Source organism: Moschus berezovskii, chromosome 22, assembly GCF_049115385.1.
Source record: "Moschus berezovskii isolate FMDL1 chromosome 22, NW_MosBer_1.0, whole genome shotgun sequence".
In the NCBI taxonomy this organism is placed as follows: Eukaryota; Metazoa; Chordata; class Mammalia; order Artiodactyla; family Moschidae; genus Moschus; species Moschus berezovskii.
The window spans coordinates 8,900,328-8,923,224 of NC_142481.1; the positions used below are offsets into that span (position 1 = coordinate 8,900,328).

Here is a 22,897-nt window from a genome sequence, read left to right on the forward strand (position 1 = left end):
CCCCGCCCTCTTCGCCCTCCTCCTGCTTGTCTCCATTTCTTCTCATTTCTGCCTCTTTCCTCGCCTCGCTCCTCCATATCTGTGTCTCCTTTGTCCCGCCTCCCCTCCCCTCGCCTTCATTCCCCTTTGCTTTTCTCCCTCCTCCTGCCAGGCTCTCCCCACATCCTGGTGTCCTCCCCTCCCCCAGCTCTATCCCCTTCCTTCTCCTGTCCCGACCTGACCCTGTCTACACTCTCACCCCAACTTTCCTCTCCGAGGGAGAATCCCTTGGCCACCACCATCTGCCACGGGACCTCAGAGACCACACTGTCGGCTCCCCCTCGGATCCAGAGAGGCCAGCTGCCAAGATGGGGCCCCTGGGTACCCCAGGAGGTGGCCGGGGACAGAATGGGGTGACCCTCTTGGCCTCAGCCCTGTTATCTTTGGGATCGAAGCGTGCCCTCCCGCCCCCACCGTGGAGGGTCACGGGCAGGCGCCGGCAGGCTCAGGGCTCGGGGGCCCTCCCCCAGCAATCCCTGAGCAGGTCCATGTGGAATAAGGCTGCCCCGGTGAGGAGGCGCGCAGCGAACACGTGGCGGCAGGGCAGGCGGCGCGCCGCGTGGATGGAGCAGGTGCAGCGCGTTAGCGCTCCGTCCAGGAAGAAGTCCGAGGTGCCGTCCTGCAGGGCGAAGCCAGCCCCGGTCCAGTGGAAACCGCGGGTCCCGTGCTGCCGGGCGAAGGCCAGCTCTTCGGCCACCAGCTCCGCCAGTTCTGGCCCGCAGGCTGCTCGGAACTTGGCCAGCGGCTCCCAGTCCACCTCCTCGTCCCCTGAGGGGCAGGACGGCCTCTTTGGTTCCCTTGGGCCTTCTCTTCCACTTCCTTCCTGCACGCTCTCCCCGGGGGCTGGGTACCTCCTCCTTCTTGCCCGCTCTGGGTCACCCTCCGACACGGTCCCCCCGGGGCTGCTGCACGTGACTCCATCCCCCAGCCCTAGACAGCCCCCTCCTGGGTCGCCACACTCCCTGCCCTGCACGCCTCTGCCCTTGGGGCTGCCAGGCTGGGCACCCCCTCCGTCTCCATTCTCCAGGCCTGCCACCCTCGGGGCCCCCAGCTGGATCAGAACGACATCCTCCAGGCCCCTCCTCCTTCTGACACCCAACCTCGCTCCTCCCTCTTCTCTAGTCTCTGGCCCTCTCTGCCTCCCATCTCCCCATGGGGCCCCCCTGGGCTCTCCATTCTCGGGGACCAGTTCCAGGGCCTTCTCCACAGGGAACCCCCTCCAGTTTCTGACCTCCAGCCCCCTCTCCTTCTCGGCTTCCAAATGCGGCCCCTTCCAGTCCCTGGTTTTCAGGCCACTTGCCCGCTCATCGTGCAGCTTGGGTCCCCTCCAGGAGCTCCCATCGTGACTCCTGGCCCTCTCGCAATCAGACTGGGTCCCCCTCCCGTCTGCGGTCTCCAGCACCCTAACCCTCCGATCCTCCAGCTGCGCCAGCCTCCAGGTATACCCTTCCAGTCCTCTCAACCTCTGGTCCTCCACCTGGGCCCCCCTCCAGATATAACCTTCCAGTCCCCAGTCTTTCTCACCCTCCAACGGGCCCCCCCTCCAGTCTCGGATCTCGGGCGCTCTCAAGCGCTCCTTCTCCAACTGGGACCCTCTCCAGACACTCCCCTCTAGCCCTCTCACCTGGTTTTCCAACTGGACCCCTCTCCAGTCTCGGATTTGCAACCCTCTCCCCTTCTCACTTTCCACCTGAGCCCCTCCCCGGTCTCTGGTCTCCAGCCCTCGGGCCCATTCTTTATCCAACTGGGCTTCTCTCCAAAAACTTCCCTCCTTCCGCGCCCCTCCCCAGTCTCCGGTTTCTAGGCCCTTCAATCTCTGGTTCTCCACCTGGGCTCCCGTCCCTGGCTCCCCCTCCAGCCAAGGGCCCTCGTCGTCGGAGACGTCGGGCGCCGCCTCCCCAGCTGCGTCGGCCCACTGCATGGCCACCAAATCGCGCAGGCACTGCGCCACGCTGCGCGAGGGGCTCAGGCGGCGCAGTAAACGCCGGCGGTGGCCGCGCACCAAGGCGCACGCGTCCAGGTCGCGGGCCGCTTCGAAGGCGCGGAAGCGCACCCACATGTCCCGACGTGGCGCCCAGTTGCGCTCAAAGTAATCGACGAAGGCGGCCGGGCCGTGGGCCCGCAGCTCAGCCAGGGCCTCGGCGTAGGCGGCGGGGGACGACGCGCCCGCCAGGCGACACAGGCGGGGCCACAGACCCGGGTCCTCGCGGCCGGCGCCGCCCAGCTCCTGCGCCTTGCTGAAGAGCGTCTCCAGGCCCTGCGCCCTGCAGATCTGGACGCGCGCGCCGGGCAGGAGCTGGCGCACGGCGGGCAGCTGCGCAGCCACCTCGGGCCCGGCGGTCAGGCAGCGCACGCGGCCCTTGACATCCGGCGCGCTCTGCAGCAACGAGGCCAGCGCGAAGCGCAGCAGGCTCGGCGTGCCCGGGCGCGCCACGCAGCAGGCGGCCTGACGGGCGCGGCCCGCGCCGTCCACGCACAGCACCGCCAGCAGATCCAGTGTGCCCTGCAGCCCCGGCAGCCGGTCCACCAGAAGCATGCGTGGGAAGCGCCTCAGCAGCGCCCGGGTGCGTGACGTCAGGAAGAACACGGTCTCCACCACCGCCTGGTCCTCCACGAACACCAGCTTCACCTGCGGGCGGGGGCGGAGAGGCAGGGAGAGCTGTCAAGAGGCGCAGGGGTCATTGCCCTGCCCACGATTTCCCCCTCGGCGGGAACTGGAACTCCATTCATTCATTCATTGTTGCTGTTCTTGTTCAGTGGCCAAGTCGTGTCCCATTCTTTGCGACCCCATGGACTTCCCTGTCCTTCACTATTTCCCGGAGTTGGCTCAAACTCATGTCCGTTGAGTCTGTGATGCTATCCAACCATTCATTCATTAGTGCCTGCATTTACCCCTTTGATCAGCAGGAGGCAGTGCAGGGGAATGGTTTAAAACCCGACTCCAGATTGTCAGGGGGCTTCCCAGGTGGAGCCGTGGTAAAGAACCCGCCTGGCAGTGCAGGAAACACAAGAAATGAGGGTTCAATCCCTGGCTGGGGAAGAGCCCCTGGAGTAGGAAATGGCAAACCACTCCAGTATTCTTGCCTGGAAAATTCCATGGACAGAGGAGCCTGGCGGCTACGGTCCGTGGGGTCGCACAGAGCGGGACATGATTGAGACACTGAGCACGCAGGCCAGATTGCCTGGGTTTGCGATGGATGCTGGCATTACCATCTAAGAGCTGTGTGGTTTTTGCCTACTAGACGGTGTCTCTGAACCTCAGTTCCCCCTACTAGAAACTGCGTATTCATTCCTTCCTACACTCAAAGGCAGTCTAGGGTAGTGGTTCTCAAAGTGTAAGTCCTGGACCAGCAGCATCAGCATCACCTATTGGCTCCTTGACAGAAATGCATATTCCCAGGCCCTCTGCAGCCCTGCTGAGTCAGAAGTTCAGGGCGAGGGGCCCAGAAATCTGCCTTGACAAGCTCTCCCAGTGTTCCCAGGGCTTCCCTGGTGGCTAAGAATATGCTTGCAATGCAGGACACGTGAGTTTGATCCCTGGGTTGGGAAGATCCCCTGGAGGAGGGCATGGCAACCCACTCCAGTATTCTTGCCTGGAGAATCCCATGGACAGAGGAGCCTGGTGGGCTACAATCCATGGGGTCACAAAGAGTCGGACATGACTGAAGCAACTGAGCACGCATGCACGCACCCAGGGTTCCTATGCATGCTGAAGTCTGAGAGCCACTGGTCTAGAACTCAAGGGCATAGACTGTGGAGCCAGTTTGCCTGGCTTTGAGTCCCTGCACCACCACTTTCTAACCTTGTGACTTAGTCTCTCTGTGCCTCAGCTTCTTCCTTAACCTCCTCGTTTCCCAATTCCCCCTTCTGGGAAATGAAGAGTCATTCCTTCATGCATGGATACTCAGGTTTAGCATAGCGTCTGGAGCCAGATGGCCTGAGCTGAGACCCTGGAGCCCCCACTTCCTGGCTGTGTGTAGCTTCTGGCCACTTCCCTGACCTCTATCATTTGCAAAATGATGATGATGAGAGTGTGACTGGGCAGATGAAATGAATGGAAGTATTTAGAACATCGCAGGGCACAAATGGGTTTCCCATGGCTTGGTAAAGAATCTGCCTGCCAATGCAGAAGACCCAGGTTCAATCCCTGAGTCAGGAAGATCCACTGGAGAAGGAAATGGCAACTCACTCCAGTATTCTTTCCTGGGAAATCGCATGGGCAGAGGAGGCCGGCCAGTAGTCCATGGGCTCACAAAGATTCGGACATGACTTAGTGACTGAGCATGCACGCACACAGCACTGACAAATAATATCAGTATTATTCAACAATATTCACTCAATAACCAGTAAGTGCTCTTGAAGTGTTTCTTATTATCATAACTATCATCCATGCTTAAAGACCAGGTGCTCACAAAGGTCTTCTCTGACCACCCCATCTAAGAGAACATCCATCTCTTTCTAGCCACTTCTGGCCATGGCACTTACCCCCTGAAGAGTGTTACATTTTTATTTGCTGTTTCTTTTATTGCCTGTTTGCCCTCCCTAGGATGTCAGCATCACAAGGATACCGTTTCACTTCACTTTTGCAGCCCCTGGTGCTTTGAATGGCACCTGGCCTGAGCCACAGCTCAGTACACCCCGAGTGAGTGAGTGGACGAATGCATGAGTGTGTAGCGATTGCCAGTATCTCTGGAGTGGAAGTTCAGGGAATGCTGGTTTTGAATCCACCATCCACTTTATAGCTCAGTCCCCAGCACTCAAGACTGACTCTTAGCTCCTCTGTTTCTTCACCCTCCAGATGCAATTCATCCCCTAGGGACTTCCCTGGGGGCCCAGTGACTAAGACTCCTCGCTCCCAATGCAGGGGGCATGGGTTCGATCCCTGGTCAGGGAAGTGGATCCCACGTGTTGCAACTAAGAATTCACATGCTGCAACTAAAGATTCTTCTGCATGCTGCAACCAAGACCTGGCGCAATATTTTTAAAAATCTGACCCATCCCCAAGTTCTAGCAGCAACCTTCAAATTAAGTCCAGAATCTGACCCCATCTCCCCACCCTTATGGCCACTGGTCAGAACCATCACCATCTCCCACCTGGATTATTGCAGCCACTTCCACTGGGCTCCCTGTCTCTCCCAGTCCCCCACAGAGCTGCCAGGGGGCATTTTTAAGATCAGATCACCCCCTTCTCTGCTTGAAAACCTTTCCCAGAAATTCCGATCACACTTCAAGTCAAATCCAGAGTTCATCCCACAGCTATCCACCTGGATGATCGGGCCCTTGGACCTCATCTCCTGTCCCTCTCGTCTGCCTTGGCCTCAGCTACTCTGGCCTCATTATTTTTGCACAAAAGTCACTTAATGGGGTAGGGAGATTAGTGGCAATGAGCTTAGGTCCCTTCTACCTGGCAGGCAGCTAGGCTATTTCAGCCAGGCCCTGCAGAGCTGACCCATAGCTGAAGAATCAGGGTTGGAATATGATTTAAGCATGGATCTCTCCACAAATTATTCTGCCATAATCTGACCTCATCTCTCAAAACGGGTTAAAAAGCAATGCACAGATCTCCACTTTCAAAGTAAAAGAAAAAACAAACAAACAAACACCAAAACAATAACAACAACAAAAAATTATATTAAAAAAAATACCTAGCAGAGTCCAAAAAGAACACAGAAATTGCCTTCCCCACCCTAAAATTATACATTCAGCATCTTAAGGCATAGAGGCATTCGATACATTTTATGGAAAAGCCTAGTATTGGCTTACCACTGAATCAGTTACAGCACCACAATCACTTTTTTCAACCATCATTAATTTTTATACCTACGATTACTTTATGATTTAATTTATCTTAGCAGATGTTTCCATCTAGGACAGCTCTGTTCAATACAGTAGCAATTTACATTTAAATGAAGACTTAAAAAGATGTAAAAATTCACTCGCTCAGTCTCACCGGTCATATTTCACTGCTCAACAGCTGTGCGAGGTTAATGTCTACTCTGTGGGTTGGGGCAGACGGGACATTTCCATCAACACAGAGAGTCCTATTCGATGGAGCTGGTGTAGAAACCAATGTAAAGATAAAAGTCGTCGGATGCTAACTAGACTTACTGAGGTGATCATTTCACAATACATACAAATATCAAAACCCTCATGGGGACTTCCCTGGTGGTCCAGGGGTTAAGAACCCACCTTGCAATGAAGGGGATGCAGGTTCCCCTAATTGGGGAACTAAGATTGCACATGTCATGGAGCAACTAAGCCCAGCGCTGCAACTTCTGAGCCCGACACGCTCTGGAGTCTGGGCGCCACAGCTAGAGAGTGATTGTGCCCATCGGAAGATCTTGCGTGCCACAGCTAAGACCAGACACAGCCAAGTAAATAAATAAAAATAAGTAAATATTTTAAAAAACCCTTATGTTGTATACCTGAAACTAACAGAATGTTATATGTCAATTACATCTCAAAAAAAAGAAAAAAAAAAGGATAAATGACAAGGTCCTACTGTATAGCACGGGCTTCCTGGATGGCTCAGATGGTAAAGAATCCTCTTGCAATGCATGAAACCTGGGTTAGATCCCTGGGTTGGGAAGATCCCCTAGAGGAGGGCACGGCAACCTGCTCCAGTATTCTTGCCTGGAGAATCCCATGAATAGTGAAGCCTGGAGGGCTACCAGTCTGTGGGGTGGCAAAGAGTCGGACACGACTGAAGAGAAGTGACTTAACACACACATGCAAAGTGCTGGGAAGAACTATCTCCACAGTTCTGATGCATTAACTCTTTCAAACCTCACAACAATCCTGAACAACAGGGCCTGTTATTACCATCTCATTTCTCACAGGGGAAACTGAGGCACAGAGCGGTTCAGTTGCTTGTCTGGGGTCATGCAGGTAGTAAGCAGCAGAGCGAGGATTTGAACTCAGGCACTTTGGGCCCAGGGTCCATGCTTCTGACCACTAGACTCTTCACAAATGATCGGGCCTGCCTCCCAGGCTTCCAGGTTGAGGTGCACAGTGGATGGTGGAGCACAAGCGGGAATGGAGCGGCTGGGGGAGGAGAGCTTGGAGGTTGCGAATGAGCATGGGTACCATCTCAGACACACAGATCGGTGGCCCTGGGATGCAACATCCATAGACCAGATTCCACATCAGAATGTGATGTGAATATCGGAAACCATACCACTTAACCCTCCCCACCCACACATCTTCCTGTATTCAGGCACACAGCCTCCTTTTTCACATGTACAGAATAACAGAATAACATGTGGACAGTGTCCAGACTGTCCCCACCCCCCCAAAAAAAAGTGAAGGAATAAAAATAATAGCTAAATAGCCAAATCACATAGAGCTTCCAACTTCCTTACACCACACACACACACACACACACACACACCCCTACAAAAACAACAACCCTAAACCCTATGATGGAGAAGGAAATGGCAACCCACTCCAGTGTTCTTGCCTGGAGAATCCCAGGGTCGGGAGAGCCTGGTGGGCTTCCGTTTATGGGGTCACACAGAGTCGGACACGACTGAAGTGACTTAGCAGCAGTAGCAGCAGCAAACCCTATGAAAGTGAAGTCGCTCAGTCATGTGTGACTCTTTTCGACCCCATGGGCTATAGGCTGCCAGGCTCCTCTGTCCATGCAATTCTCCAGGCAAGAATACTGGAGTGGGTAGCCATGCCCTTCTCCAGGCCAATCTTCCTGACCCGGGGATCGAACCCAGGTCTCCCGCATTGCAGGTGGATTCTTTACGATCTGAGCCACCAGGGAAACCCCCAAACCCTATGAAGTAGTATCTTTGACTATCTCCATTCTACAGATGAACAAACCAAGGTCCAAAGAGGTTATGCATTAATAACTTATGTTCACAACTTACTGGATGTTCTCCAGCCAGGAAATGGTACAGCTAGAATGTGGATCACGTTTTTAGTGTACGTCCACACAGATAAAAGCAAATTTCTAGCTGTTACTATATCACCCTGCAAATGACTAGCCTGATGGAAAAAACAGGACACAGAGAAGATTCGCTCTGGGAGCCAACAAGAGGCAGAAAGGCTGAGACTGAGCCATGAGAGAGCAAGTTAACCACACTCCAGCGGGTACACGAGCCCCAGATTCAGACAGGGCTCTGGGACACCCTCGGTGAAATGGCTCGATAAGCCTATGCTTCTCCTTTTTTACCCGCCAGCCAGCCAAGTGGTTGGAGTTTTCTCAGGGGGATTTGAGCGGCCCCAGAGGAAGAACAAAAGATGCTAACATCTGGCAGGTCCCAGCATACAAAGTAAGATGCAGATGCAGAAAAGTGGGTGTGATATGCTGCCTTGCTGGGGGAGGGGGGAGGGGAAAGAAGATAAAAAATAAACACATGCAAATATTATCTGCGCAGAGAGCTGCGCCGTTCAGTACAGAAGCCACTAGCCGCATGGGGCTACTGAAGTTTCAGTTCATGTAATTCAGTGAAGAATTCAGGGAATTCCCTGGCAGCCCAGTGGTTAAGACTCCACACTTCCACTCCGGTGGGGCATGGGTTGGTTCCTTGGTCGAGGAACTAAGGTCCTGCAAGTCACAACTTAAAAATCCGGCAGAGCACAGCCAAATAAAAGAATTCAGTTCCTCAGTCAGACTGGCCATATTTCCATATTTCAAGCACTCAATAGCCACATGAGCTAGCCTACTGGACAGCAAGACACAAATCATTTCTAGCATCACAGAAAGTTCTGCTGGACAGCGCTGGGCTATAAAACAGAAAGATATAAATGATGGATAAGCCACTGAATACTCCAGTAGCCTCTGAGGAGGAGCCCTGAGAGACAGGATATGACAAGGGGACTTGTCTCTACATACCCTTTGTACGTTTTGGGTTTAGGACCATGTGAATGTCTTACATATTCAAAACACCAGTATTTAAATTTTTTTTATAAAGGAAGAGCCCTTTCACTAGTCCGTGTCTTGTTTTCTAGAACTTCTTCATTTCTTTCAAAAGTATTAAGGCAAGTCAACATATAATCCTGCAATCCCACTCCTGGGCATATATCCAAAGAAAACTCTTAATTTGAAGAGATACATGTACTCTTATGTTCACAGTGGCACTATTCATAAGAGCCAAGACATGGAAGCAACCTAAATGTCCCTGGACAGAAGATGAATGGATAAAGAAGATGTGGTGTGTGTGTGTGTGTGTGTGTGTGTGTGTGTGTGTGTATGTATGTAATGGGCTCCCCAGGTGGCACTAGTGGTAAAGAGCCTGCCTGCCAATGCAGGTATACATAATACACCCAGGTTCAATCCCTGGGTTGGGAAGATCCCCTGGAGGAGGGCACAGCAACCCACTCCAGTATTCTTGCCTGGAGAATCCCATGAACAGAGGAGCCTGGTGGGCTATAGTCCATAGGGTGGGAAAGAGTTGGACACAACAAAGTGACTTAGCGTACACACACACACACACACTCACACTGGAATACTTCTCAGCCATGAAAAAGAAGGACGTAATGCCATTTGTCGCATCATGGATGGACCTAGAGATTATCATCCTAAGTGAAGCAAAAGCCAGACAGAGGAAGACAAATATCATATGAATGCTTATATGTGGAATCTGAAAAAAGTATACAGACGAACTTATTCACAAAACAGACAGAAACTCAAAGACTTAGAAACAAAAAGATTTCTGGTTACCAAAGGGAAAAGCAGGGGGAGGGATAAACTAAGAGTTTGGGATGAACATATACACACTGTGCGGCGCTTAGTCGCTCAGTCGTGTCTGACTCTGTGCGACCCCGTGAACTGTAGCCCACCAGGCTCCTCTGTCCATGGGGGTTCTCCAGGCAAGAGTACTGGAGTGGGTTGCCATGCTCTCCTCCAGGACCATATACACATTACTATATACGAAACAGATAAGCACCAAAGTTGAGTATAGCACAGGGAACGAAACTCAACATTTTGTAACAACTTATAAGGAAAAAGCACTTTGCTGCTCACCTGAAACTAACACAGCACTGCAAGTCAACTCTACTTCACCTGAAAAAGTCAAGGCAGGGCAAGTCACAGACCCAGGACCAACCTCAGTTTAGGCTGGATTTCATGACAGCCTCCAAACTGGGAGCTGAAAGGATGACCCACTGACTTTGAAGTCTTTGCAATATGAACACGATGCTTCTTGCAGGGGTGACCTTACACAGGGTGTTTCCAGGGAAGAGCTGGAATTGACAAGGAGGGGCAGGAACCTCATTTTCAAACGGAGGAATATACAGAGTGGTAAAGGGCATGTCTTTGGAGCCAGACTGTGTGGGTCTGAAGTCCAGTCCTGTTGCTAAGTAGCTGTGTGACCTCCAGCTAGTTACTTGTCCTCTCTGTGCTTCAGTTTCCTTATTTGCAAAATGAAAACGAGAATGGTGGACTTCTTCCTTGTAGTGTGCCGGTGAGATCTTAAACAAATTACCATTTATAAAGCATTTAGGGTAGTGCCCGGAACACAGGAAGTGCCTGATACACGTTAGTGAAATCACCAATATTATGGGTGGATAGAGGGCTGGTGTGAAAGAGGGCTTGTTACTGGGCATGAGGTGGAGACGGGAAGAGTGCTTGGACTTGATTGTAGAGAGTGGGTTTGTTACTGGGAAGGGTTAATTTTGTCTCCTTGCCGTTTCTATGGCTTTGCTGCTAAGTCACTTCAGTCGTGTCCGACTCTGTGTGACCCCATAGACGGAAGCCCACCAGGCTCCCCCATCCCTGGGATTCTCCAGGCAAGAACACCGGAGTGGGTTGCCATTTCCTTCTCCAATGTGTGAAAGTGAAGTCGCTCAGTCGTGTCCGACCCTTAGCGACCCCATGGACTGCAGCCCACCAGGCTCCTCCATCCATGGGATTTTCCAGGCATGAGTACTGGAGTGGCTTGCCATTGCCTTCTCCGTTCTATGGCTTTAACCCTTGGTTTTTTTGTTTTTGTTGTTATAATCATACGTGATGGCCTGCCTCAGAGAACCCTGCCCCTCTGTCTGACCCTTAAGCTAAAGTGCCTTTGTTTAGCTCACGAGGAGATAATCTGACCCTACCCACCTATGAGTGATTGTAAAGAAAAACTAACACATTCTCTTGCCTGAGACTTGCCATTCTAGGAGGTATTTCCAAGAATTAAATGGTCTTTTAAACTTGTTTCCTCACCTCCCTCCATCTCCTATCCATAAAAGAACCGGGCATCCAGGCCCTGAGAATATTACTGAGTCCAAGCTCAGTCTGCTTGCTGCACAACAGGCCAATGAATTCGAGAGGCAAGCTGAGGTGTTGAGGCAAGGAAGAGAGTTTAATTGGGGAGCTGGCAGACCAAGAAGAAGGCAGGCTAGCACCTCAAAACAACCGTCTTATTGGGGTTTTATAGATCAGAGAGAAAGAGGCAATGAGGAACTAAAGTTAAAAGGCAGAATAGCGAGGGAGATGCAGTGGGGAAGTAAAGTGAAACCGACTTCAGTCTTGCAAAACACCTCCAAGGAACATCCAACCTTCAGAAGGGGTGTGTTAATCTCTTCTATTCACAGGTGGGCAGGGACAAACTATCTCTCCAGAAGTTGAACAAAGGCACTTTAGTTTACAGTCAAGGAGAGGGGCAGAGTCCTCCAGGCAAGCCATTGAGTACGATGATAATAATAAAAGCAAGTCAAAGAAACAGTTTCCAACATGGAGTCAGAATTGGCTTCCTCCCGGCAACAAGAAGATGGTTATTTTGAGACGTTAGTCTGCCAAAGACTGGCTTTCTGCATAAAGTCATATTCCTTCCTTCAACACTTCGGCCCTTGAATTTACTGGCCTTTTGTGCCGCGAGCAGAGTGAGCTTGGAGTTGGTAACAGGTTCCCACCTCATCTTTATCCTGAGTTGGGACCTCTTCCATGCATGAAAGCACAGCCAGAAGGAGAAACCAACTTTCTCTCCTCCCTCCCTCCCGTCCTTCTTTCCCTTCAAGTCCTCCCTGGCTCTGAAGTCAGATCAAACCAGCAGAAAGATTCCTCACAGAGGAGCAGTATTCTCACTGTTCTTCCAGCACCTGGATCTCCCCCCAACCTCAGAGCCTCTGCAATGACTGTTCCCTTTGCCTGGAATCCACTTCCTTTAGAAGACAACATGATGCGGGGGGGGGGGGGGGCGTGTGTCCCCTCCCTCCAGTCTGTCTCCTCAGCTTCACCATCAAGTCCTCATAGAGGCCTTCCCTGACCACTCACATTAAAATAGCACCCTTACAATGGTCCCTGTCCACACTCTTGCCCTATTCTCCTTTAGGATTTTCCCGCTACCCCTCCAACCCCCATTCATCTCATTATGTCATGGCGTACCCTCCCTACTAAGATTGATCTGGTTGACCGGGGTGTTTTTACTTTGTGAACACTCATCAAATTCCATACTTATCATTTGTGCATTTTCTATTTGTGTAGTTCAGTTAAAAAAATTTTTTTAATAGCATCGTCCATCAGTCTGGATACTTTTCTACCTAGCCCCAACTCTACTGACCTGATATTACATTTGGACATGCCTGTCTGTGGTTTCTCCCGCGACCACTGCACGGTAGCAGTAGCCACTGGCCACAGGTGGCTATTTAAATTTCAATTCGTGAAAACGAAGTAATATTTAAAAATTGGGTTCCTCAGTCTGACTGGCCACATGACAAGCACCCAACAACCACATGTGGCTGCGGGGCTACCACAGTGGGTGGCGTGGGATCACAAGGCATTCCCATCCTGGCAGAAAGTTCGACGGCAGGGCGCGGCCCTAGAGGATGCGTTCTCTGAGGGGCTGTGTGTGTCTTGCTAGCGGCCGCCTCTCACCCCCATGGCAGGCCTCCATAAATGCTGAATGAACGCGGAAAGGAATGAGAGAATGAATGAACGGGAGGATGGACAGATGAATGAATGAAAGACCCGCGAGACTTGGGCGTGGCTCTCCCCCATTCCCCGCCCCCCGCCCCCGCCTGCTTCTCGCGAGACCCCACCTTGGCCTCGGGGTCGGTGCGGAAGAGCCCTTCGAGCACGTGCAGGGCGTCCAGGACGCCGTGGTCGCGGCCCTTGCAGTAGGAGAGCAGGCGGCGCACGTCAGCCGGGGCCACGAACTGCTTGGAGATCTTGTTGGTGGTGCGCACAGGTAGGCAGGCGTTGGCCAGCAGGTGGCCCGGGCGGAAGTAGTAGGCGAACTCGAGCGGGCAGGCCGGGTGCGAGTGGGTCAGCTGGCACTCCGTCACCACGAGGCGGTCCCGCAGCGGGCTCAGCTTGACGATGATGAAAGCCGGGCAGCCAGGCTGGGGGGGCCTGCGGAAGGAAGGATCACGGCTGCCAGTCACATCACCCCGCTGTCCGCCCTCTTGTGCCTTCTCAAGAATTGTTTCAAGGAGGGGGAGGGATCCATTCATTATGAGTTTCGGACTAAAACATTCACACTACTAAAATAAAATAAACACACTACTACATATAAACTAGATAACCAACAAGGACCTACTGTATAGTGCAGGGACCTATACTCAATACCCTGTCATAACCCACAATGGAAAAGAATCTAAAAAAAAGAATATATGTCTTAACTGAGTCGCTTTGCTGCACACCTGAAACGGACACAACATTGTTAACCAACTCTTTCAATAAAATTGTTTTAAAAAGAATTGTTTTGAGCATAGAGAAGAGTAGAGGGCCTTAAGAATATGCTGGCTGCGTGACCTTGGGCAGGTTGCTTCAGGTCTCCGGGCCTCAGTTTCTTCTTAAAAAGGGAGGTAACAATCATCATACATTTCTCATAGGGTTGTTGTGAGGATTAAAGGGGCTGCTACCTGGAAAGTACTGGAAAACAGTGTCTGGAACATGGGGGAGGGCTGTATGTTTGCTAGAATTCTGTATCCACCACCCCCAGCTCTATTAAAAGTGAACGCATGGTTTATCATACTTACCTTAATCAATTTGAAGAAATAAAACGTTTCATATGCTCCTGTATCTGCTTCTGACTTAGCAATAACAACATTGCAAGCTGAGGCCTTCTGTGAACTCTGTCCCGACTAAATCCTCTCCATCCCTTTGTCCCCAGAGGTAGCCACTCCCAAAAGGGGGTACTGAGCATTCCCACATGTGTTTTTACGTATTCATAAGCAATAGAAATTATGTTGCTGCTGCTAAGTCACCTCAGTCGTATCCGACTCTGTGTGACCCCATAGACGGAAGCCCACCAGGCTCCCCCGTCCCTGGGATTCTCCAGGCAAGGTTTTAAAACTTTGTATACATGAAAAGGCACTCAAACTGATTAGGTATCAAAGGAACACAAAACCTTATGGTGAGATATCTATATTATATATAGATGTAGATACAGATATGGTGGAATATTACTCAGCCATAAAAATAAAATAATGCCATTTGTAGCAATATGAATGTATCTACAGACTACCATACTAAGTGATGTTAAGTCAAAGACAAATATACGACACTGCTTATACATGGTACTGAAAAAAATGACACAAATAAACTTACTCACAAAACAGACCCAAAGACGTATAAAACAAACTTATGGTTACCAAAGGGGAAAGGCGGTGGGATAAATTAGAAGTTTGGGATTAAAATATACACACTTCTATATATAAAATGGGCTTCCCTGTTGGCTCAGTGGTAAAGAGTCTGCCTGCAATGCGGGACACATGGATTTGATTCCTGGGTCGGGAAGATCCCCTGGAGAAGGAAATGGCAACCCACTCCAGTATTCTTGCCTGGGAAATCCCATGGACAGAGGAGCCTGGTGGGCTATGGTCCACAGGGTCGCAAAGAGTCAGACATGACTGAAGCAACTTTGCACGCCCATGTGCACACAAGGATAGTCACATCTTAGCTGAAGGAGCTTTGCAAATGTTATTGTACAGGGCAAACAGACTTTGCAAATATGATTAAATTCGGATTTGAGGTGAGGAGATGATACTAGGTTATCCAGACGGGCCCAGTGGAATCACAAGGGTCCTTAAATAAGGGGAAAAAGGAAAGAGGAGCATCTAAGTCAGAGAAAGGTTGAAAGATGCTGCAATGCTGTTGGCTTTGAAAATGGAGGAAGAGGCTGCAAACCAAGGAATGGGGGTGGGCTCCAGAAGCTGGAAAACAGATTCTCTCCTGCAGCCTCCCGAAGAAACACAGCCCTGCAGACAACTTGATTTAGTGCACTGAGACCCGTATGGGACTTCTGACCTTCAGCAGTGTGAGATCACGCATCCGTATGATGTGTGTGGTGAGCCACGATGTTTGTGGTGATTTGTTACAGCAGCAACTAGAAACTAACACAAGCATCACACTCTGTGTAACCGTTCGGAGCTCGCTTTTTCACTCGTTAGGTCTCCAGGACTTTTCTGTTTCATTATTTGCTGCCTAATATTCCACTCCACAACTATGCCAACTGTTAGGATGTCTCCAGTTCTCCCTTCTTACAGACAACACATGAGCTAACACTCCCTTATACATCTCTATGTGCGCGAGCAAAAGCCTGTCTCAGACAGTAGTTTTTAAACTGCAGGGCATGGCCCATCACCTGGCATCAACTTAGGGAATGAAATCCAGCATGGTGAAAAAGAGAATAAGGGAAAAGAAAATCAGAGTACAAAAAAAAAAGAAAAAATCAGAGTATATATTTCTCTGATAATATTTAAATTGACATCTGTTGTCAGAAAGGGGGACCGTGTTTCTCCATGGGGAGATGAGATTGGCGTTTTTGGTAGACTTCACGTTTATAGAGCAGGGGTCAGCAAACCAGGTCCTGTTGCTATACCATAGACACAGCCATGGATGATATGTACTGAATGGGTGTGTCTGTATGTCAATAAAACTTTATTTACAATGATGAGTTGCAGGTTGCATTTGACCCCAGGGCTCCTAGTCTGCCAACCCTTCTAACATAGACCATCTGGGGTCTGGTAGAGTTAAGAAGGCTCCCAGGTGGTAAATGCCAGTAGCATACCCCAACCCCTAAATGCTTCCACATTCTTTCTAAACAGTCCTTGAGGAGGGTGATCCTTCTCAGGATCCAACCGAGAAATCTCCAGTCTAAATACTTGGAATTGTCTCTGTTAAATCAGAGGCAATTCTTTTTTTCCCTCTATGCACAAAGTAAAACCCAAGAGTTTAAAGAGATTTAAAAAATCCACAAAAAGCGTTTGAGACTTTTTGCCTAAAGTAACAGAATGAATGAAAATTTAGAAAAATCTTCCATGTACAAATTGTTCTAAATAAAATATAAATGTGAAGTGGCTCAAATGGTGAAGAGTCTGCCTAAAATGTAGGAGACCCGGGTTTGATCCCTGGATTGGGAAGATCCTCTGGAGGAGGGCATGGCAACTCATTCCAATATTCTTGCCTGGAGAATCCCCATGGACAGAGGAGTCTGGTGGGCTACAGTCCACGGGGTCGCGAAGAGTCAGACACGACTGAGTGACTAAGCACAGCACAATGGAGCTGCCACGATGGTATCAGATGAATCTCAAAAGAATTTCCAACATGCAGCCATTTCTGATCTAACCAAATGACAAGTTCATGGGGTTCTACCCAGTACATTTGTTTAGAAAAATTCATGGGCTTTCTCTCTGGTCTGACCTCTTTGGGCCTGGGTGTTTCAGCCCCTAGAACAAACCCCAACTCCAGGGGAAGCCTTGCATCCAGAAGAATGGACGTACCAGAGAATGGCATGTGCCCTCTATGGGGTCCCAGTATGTCACACAATGGTCTATGGCAGCCTCAACATGCACTTCTCTCCATCTAACTGGGGGAATAATACCACGAGCCCCTCTCACTGTCAACTCCACATGGGCAGGAATTTGTCTGTTTTGTCTACTGCTGGATCCTCAACACCTAGAACGGCTCCAGCCCCTGGGAGGGGCTCAGTAAATATCTGAGTGAATGACTATCTGCCACTGTCTGAACCCCAGGTACACCACTTATTACTCATCCCACCAGAATCACCCACCACCAAGTCCTGCCTATCATACCTTCTAAACTCTCCAAACCATTAACTCCCCTCCCATTTCCATTGCAACCAACCTACCATAAGTTCTTTCCCTCTTCAACATCCTTCTCCCTTCTTTTCATCTAGATAACTCCTACTCATCCTTCACAACTCAGAGCCAGCACCACCTCCTCCAGGAAGCCCTCCCTGACCATCCCTGGGCAGATTCCATCACACTATTGGTGTGATGATTTGACTGATGCACATCTGTAATGAATGCTACCCACTGAAATCACAGCACCTAAAACACTTACACCCTGCATATAGTAGATGCTCAATACAAATCTCTTGAACAGATGCACGGTACCTAGGACTAAAATATCGTTAGGGTGTTAGCACATTGAACACTCACATTAATGATCCACGATTGAAATAAAGATGAGAGGAGAAAGAGGGAGACAGGATGGTAACTAAAAGCCTGGGTTTTGTGGTCAAATTGTGTGGGTCTAAATTCTGGTTTTCCCTCTTAGCAGCTGTGTTATTTTGGGAAAGTCTTTTAACCTCTCTGTGCCTCAGTTTTCTCATCTGGAAATAGGGACTGCTAATAATACTGACCTTGCAGGGTCGTTGAGAGGATTCAGTGAGATGATTAAAATATATGGTGAGAAAGGGTGCTGACATCTAATAAACAGTTAATTAAAAAGTAACTGCTGTTTTCAAACATCTTTTTTTTCTTCTAAAAGTACCCTTCCTAGGACTTCCCTGGTGGTCCAGTGGTTAGGACTCTGCACTTCTGCTGCCCAGGATGCAGGTTCCATCCCTGGTTGGGGAACTAAGATCCTGCAAGTCTTGCTGTCAAGAAAAGTATTGCTGCTGTGTTCTACACTCCACTCACACAACTCTTCTGGATCTTTCAGGTTCTCAAGATCTTTGTGTTTTCAAAGGCTGGTGTGTGTTGGGAAAGGTTGGGAATTCTGTTCTAAAGAGGGGAGTGCTGTGAGAGCTGGGGAAAGTGGGGGAGATAACACCAATGGCAATTTGGGGTTCTTAGCAGCAGCAGCAGCAGTGCAACCTCCAGGAAAGGAAGGGCTAGAAAGATGGCCCTTCTGGGTGTTCCCTGGACCCTCAGCCCCAGCCACCTCTCTGGCCTCTGGTTTCCCAGCTCTAGTCCATCCCCTATCAGGCCCCCGAGGGTCTTCCTGCCCCCGGAGCTGACCCTGCTCACAGCCCCAGGGAGCACCAGGATGAAGTCCCAGCTCTTAGACTCAGCCCTGCAGGTCTAGGCCTGCCAGCATTCCAGCCGTGTCTCCTGACCTTTCTCATGAACTAATTCCCCAGACTCTGTCCTTGGTCCCTGGACTGTGACACTGGAGAGGCCCTGCCTGAGCAGCTGGAGGGAATACAGGGGCTCAGAAGCGATGGGCCCTCATGTCCTCAGCAACCAGTTCATCAACCACCTCCACTCCCAGGCCCTGCATCCCGGCACCATCCCACTGTCCACCCAGTCACCAGGCCCAGCCCAAGGCACAGTCCTCACCACCTTGCTGGCCTATCACTCCCTCCCATCCCTCCTGCCCCCTGGGTCCCTCTGAAATGTGTAGAGGGACAGTGCCTGCATGTAGTATGTGCCATGTGTTTGTTAAGTCACATACATACATAACACAAACATATAGACAAAATACCACCTACTGGTCACCTCTTCCAGGAAGCCTTCCCGATCTACCCTGGGAACTCTCTGTAGAGCTGATCATTCCTCTTTTATCCTTCTCTATCTTTCTCTCTTTTTTGTTGTTGTTGGTGGCATTTTGTTTGGTCACTAAGTCATTTCCAACTCTTTTGTGATCCCATGGACTGTAGCCTGCCAGGCTTCTCTGTCCATGGGAGTCTCAGGCAAGAATACTAGAGTGGGTTGCCATTTCCTTCCCTGGGGGATCCTCCTGACCCAGGGATGGAACCTGCGTCTCAGCATTGGCAGGCGGATTTTTCACCACTGAGCCACTAGAGAAGCCCATCTTCCTTGTTACTTTGGGTCATCTTTGAGGGGTGGTGGCCTTTGTCTCCTCCATTAGAATCCTGAGCTGCTCAAGGGCAGACATCAGCTCTCTGGGTTCCACACGCCCTGTGAAGAACATGAATACTCATGCTCTTCACATGAAGAGGTAGGGGCTCAGTAAGTGTCTGTTGTTTTGAATTGGGTTCTGTTAACAAGGAGAAAAAAACAAAAACAAGGAGAGATTCCAGATTGGGCCTGAGCTCCCAACAAGCTCTCATGTTCTAGGTACCTGGGTGATAATGAGTGTTTGATACTGTTCTACTTCTAGCTCTCCAAGTCTGTTTCTAGAATAAGCAGTGGGTAAGCTACTGAGAATTATAATCCTCACAATAAATGCTTAATGAACTCTGAGTGAGAACTGTAGATACTAAGCAATCACCTGGGCCCCCTTCTGAATGATCTCAATCTGTTCACTCATTGAATCCTCACAAAACCTATTGACTAATACTATCGTGTGTGTATGTGTGCCAAGTTGCTCCAGTCATCTTCAACTCTTTGTGACCCTGTGGACTGTAGCCCTCCAGGGTCCCTCTGTCCATGGGATTCTCCAGGCAAGAATACTGGAGTGGGTTGCCCTGCTCTCCTCCAGGGGATCTTCCTGACCCAGGGATCGAACCAGCGTCTCCTGTATCTCTTGCATTGCAAGTGGATTCTTTACCACTGAGCCAACTGGGAAGCACGCTAATATATTACTTCTCCCATTTTCCCAGGGAGGTAACTGAGGCCCAGAAAGGGGATGTCACGAGCTCAGCGTCATGGGCTGATGAGGAGTGGAGCCGTGGTGGGCCCCAGGCTGCCAGCTTCCTGCTCTGTGCACGTGACTCCTGTGACAGTTCTTATGTATTGAGCTGCCCCATGTTCCAGGCACTGGAAAGCCGCCTTTCTGCTCACAGTAACCTTAACAACAGCCCTTTCCATAGATGAGAAAACTGAGGCTTGGAGATGTGAAGTTCACCGCCCAAAGAGACCCATCCAGGAAGTGGTAGAGCCGGTCTCAAGCAGCCTACAGGCAGAGCCTGTTCTTAAGCGAACCCCTCTGTCCCTGGCTCCCCACCCAAGGGTTTCCAACTCATACACGGACAGGGGCCAGACAAAGGAAGTGGCAAAGGAGGTGGCAGAGAGTGGTGGGGTCTGGGGCAAACCTGAGTGCCAAAGCCCTGTCTGATTGGGGTGGTTGCCTGCCACACGGGAACAAGGTCTCAGCCTCCTCCCGAGTTGCAAGGGAAGCTGGAAACCCAACATTGTATGGGGAATGTGCAGGGTTTAAAATTAGGGTCAGTTAAAATACCCTTGGCCACTTGGTTGTGTCTCCTAGCCCTCTTGGATCCCTCAAGCCCTCTGAAGCATTCCAGTTAGAGGGATCTATTATCTGTGAGCTTGTTCATATCATCTCACTCTTCTGTCCCTTTTGAAAGCAGAAGGGCTGGGAATTTGTCTGTCTTGCTAACCCCGCCACCTCCCCTAAGTGAAATATCCCTAGCTCCTGGCAGGGGACTGTATTTACTGAATGCATGGGTCTTTTTTTGGCTATTTTTGTCCTGTGGCTTTCTCTGCAGCTAGCCTCTTCGTAGGTGTCCTAAATCTGGCTCACACCTGTTTTTCTGGCTGGCTGGTGTTTTTGGTGCCATGTCTCCATGTTTTTGGAATTTTCTTTTTTAACGTCTCTTGGGTGTGTGTGTCTGTCTCGCTCTGTGCCTCTCTACGGGTCTCTTATAAAATCACTTAAGTGGAGGCCACACTTTGCAAGTGGCTCTCCATCCTCCAGCAAACTGCCTCTGTCTCAGGAAACTTCCCTCCTTGACCCTTTTAGTCTCTCTTCAAGGTTTAGCGGTTTCACTTGACATCTCTCTCCTCCCGGTCTCCCGGGTGAGGCTCGCTGCTTCCCCCTCCCCCGGGACGCACACTACCCCCCGCCAGCCCCCAGCCCTGCTCACGCACCCTACGGCGGGCCGGCTGGGCGCGCGCACGTCCTTGCACACCAGCCGCACGTAGCTGTACTTGAGCACGTCGATGAGCGTGTAGAGCGGGGGCGCGCTGGCCCAGCGGCAGCGCGCCAGGTGCATGGAGCTCTTGACGAAGAAGAGTGCCAGCCGCTGCTGGCACCACGCGTCGAAGAAGCGACTGAACTCGGCCCACGAGAAGAACGCCCTCTCCCGTAGCTCCTGCTCCTCCTGCCCCGCCGCTGTGCCGGGTGGAGGCTCCATCCTGGGGCGCCTGGCTGGGAGGGGTGGGGAGGACACCTGGATATCAGATCCATCCTCTCCCGAGGAGGGCTCCCGCTTGCTCCAGTCTCCGCCTGCCTCTTCAGAGCTGACGCCACTCTTCAGGTGGGGCCGGGGCCGGGGGCGGGGAGCGGGGTGTACCAGTTAATCTCCAGCCCATCTTTGGCCTCCTCCCACGCCCAGCTATATTCCTGGGACAGTTGGAACCTGCCAGGCTGATCTTTTAACTGCAGTTCTGGTCTTCTCCTCCATAGACATACGTGATCCCTAGTGCAGTTGCGGTCCCTCTCCCAAAATATGACTCTTAAAACTCAGTCGTGGATCCCTTCCCGAATGTGTTCCCAGCTTCCAGGTAGGATTTCCTCCCCTTCCGGATGTGCCTTCTGCACTTGGAGGTAACCTCTAGGGCCTCCGTTCATCTAGAACGCCCTCTTTCATGTGCCTATACGGGGGCTGTAACCCACATCCAGCTGCGACCCACACCCCTCCCCCCCGGGGCCCATCTAAAGATGCTCGATCTCCGGATGTGCTCCGCACCTCCAGTCATGGATCGCTCATCCCTAGTCTTATTCTTCATGCACCTGTGGCTTTCTCCTCCCCAGATGTGTCTCAGATACTAGGCGGCTGCTGCCCCTCTCCCAGATGGGGCCCCCAGGGGTTGCCACATGCAGCTGTGCCCCTACTTCCAAGAGATGCTCTCGTATCCTGACGTCCTCCCCACATCGAGTATGGGCCCTTCGCGTACAGGTGTGTGCCCCATTCACTTATGGCCAATTCTCTAAAGTGTCACCAATATTCATCTGCGGCCCCCATCTGCCCAGATGCGCCGCGCGGCCCAGCTGGGGCTCCCTCCTCCCCCGTCCACCTCCCCCAGATTCGCGCCCTCGCCCTAGATGCGGCCCGTCGTCGTTAGACGGGCTGCATCGCCCCAGATGCTCCCCCACGTCCAGCTGCGCCTCCCCCCCTCTTGGAGCCACTCCCAGCCGGCTCCAGGCTCCACAGCCCCTCCCAGCCCTGCCAGCCGCGGCACCTCCCATCCGGGCTGTCCCACCCAGCTGTGCCTCTCCCTTCCCCCAGATGTGCACCCTTCCCGCCCCTCCCCACTCACCTACCCGCCCCGGAGCGGCGTCCACCTCCCACAATGCCCCGCGCCGCGGCCCGGCCCGGCCCTTGCTCCCGGGATGCCCCGCGCGGCCTCCCGCCTCTCTTCCCGCCGTGCCTCGCGCGGCGGCTCCCACCGAATCTCTGTTTTCCCGCTGGTCACTTCTCAATCCAGAGCAACAGTGGCTCGGGCTGTTTCCCAGCGTGCTCTGCGGGAGGGCTCGCCCCACTTCATCCCCTTTCCAGGGAGTCTCACGACCAGGAGACTACGACTCCCAGCGTCCTCCTCGAGACAGCGGCTCGGACGTCGTCCGGCCCCGCCCCTCGACTCGGCCCCGCCCCCGCCCGCCGAAGTCTGCGCGCGAAGTCGGTGGCGCGAATTTGGGACTGCGGGGTCGCGCCGGGCGGTTCCGGGCGAGACGCTCAGGACAGCGGCGCGCGGCCCTGGCGCGAGGCGAGTGGCAGCACCCTTGCGGGGCTTCAGGGCTGCTGAACAGCGCGCGTGTCGGCAAGTCGGAGCTCCAGCTTTCGCCGAGTAGGTCGGCTGTAAAGGA

The 22,897-nt window shown here is 51.8% G+C and overlaps 1 protein-coding gene across 2 annotated transcripts; it reads right to left on the reverse strand.

Moving 5' to 3' along the window:
- Window positions 1–43: 43 nt before the first annotated feature.
- ZSWIM9 (zinc finger SWIM-type containing 9) lies at window positions 44–22,415 on the reverse strand. 2 transcript variants are annotated; one of them, XM_055411730.2, is made up of 4 exons: window positions 22,355–22,415; window positions 20,959–21,238; window positions 13,012–13,324; window positions 44–2,668 (listed from the first exon to the last, which is right to left on the reverse strand). In XM_055411730.2, the coding sequence occupies exons 2-4, from the start codon at window positions 21,222–21,224 to the stop codon at window positions 485–487; spliced, it is 2,763 nt and encodes a 920-aa protein (XP_055267705.2). In that variant the 5' UTR covers window positions 21,225–21,238; window positions 22,355–22,415; the 3' UTR covers window positions 44–484. The 2 variants fall into 2 exon arrangements, with proteins under 2 accessions (XP_055267705.2, XP_055267707.2); XM_055411732.2 differs by having other exon boundaries at window positions 22,351–22,392.
- Window positions 22,416–22,897: the final 482 nt, after the last annotated feature.

Bases quoted from the DNA above. Each gene is read 5' to 3' on its own strand.
- ZSWIM9 (XM_055411730.2), bottom strand. From the start codon at position 21,224: ATGGAGCCTCCACCCGGCACAGCGGCGGGGCAGGAGGAGCAGGAGCTA. The intron at 13,325-20,958 runs GTGCGTGAGCAG...TTCCTTCCGCAG, and splicing joins CCCAGCCGGCCCGCCGTAGG to GCCCCCCCAGCCTGGCTGCC. The intron at 2,669-13,011 runs GTGGGGTCTCGC...CCCCGCCCGCAG, and splicing joins GCACCGACCCCGAGGCCAAG to GTGAAGCTGGTGTTCGTGGA.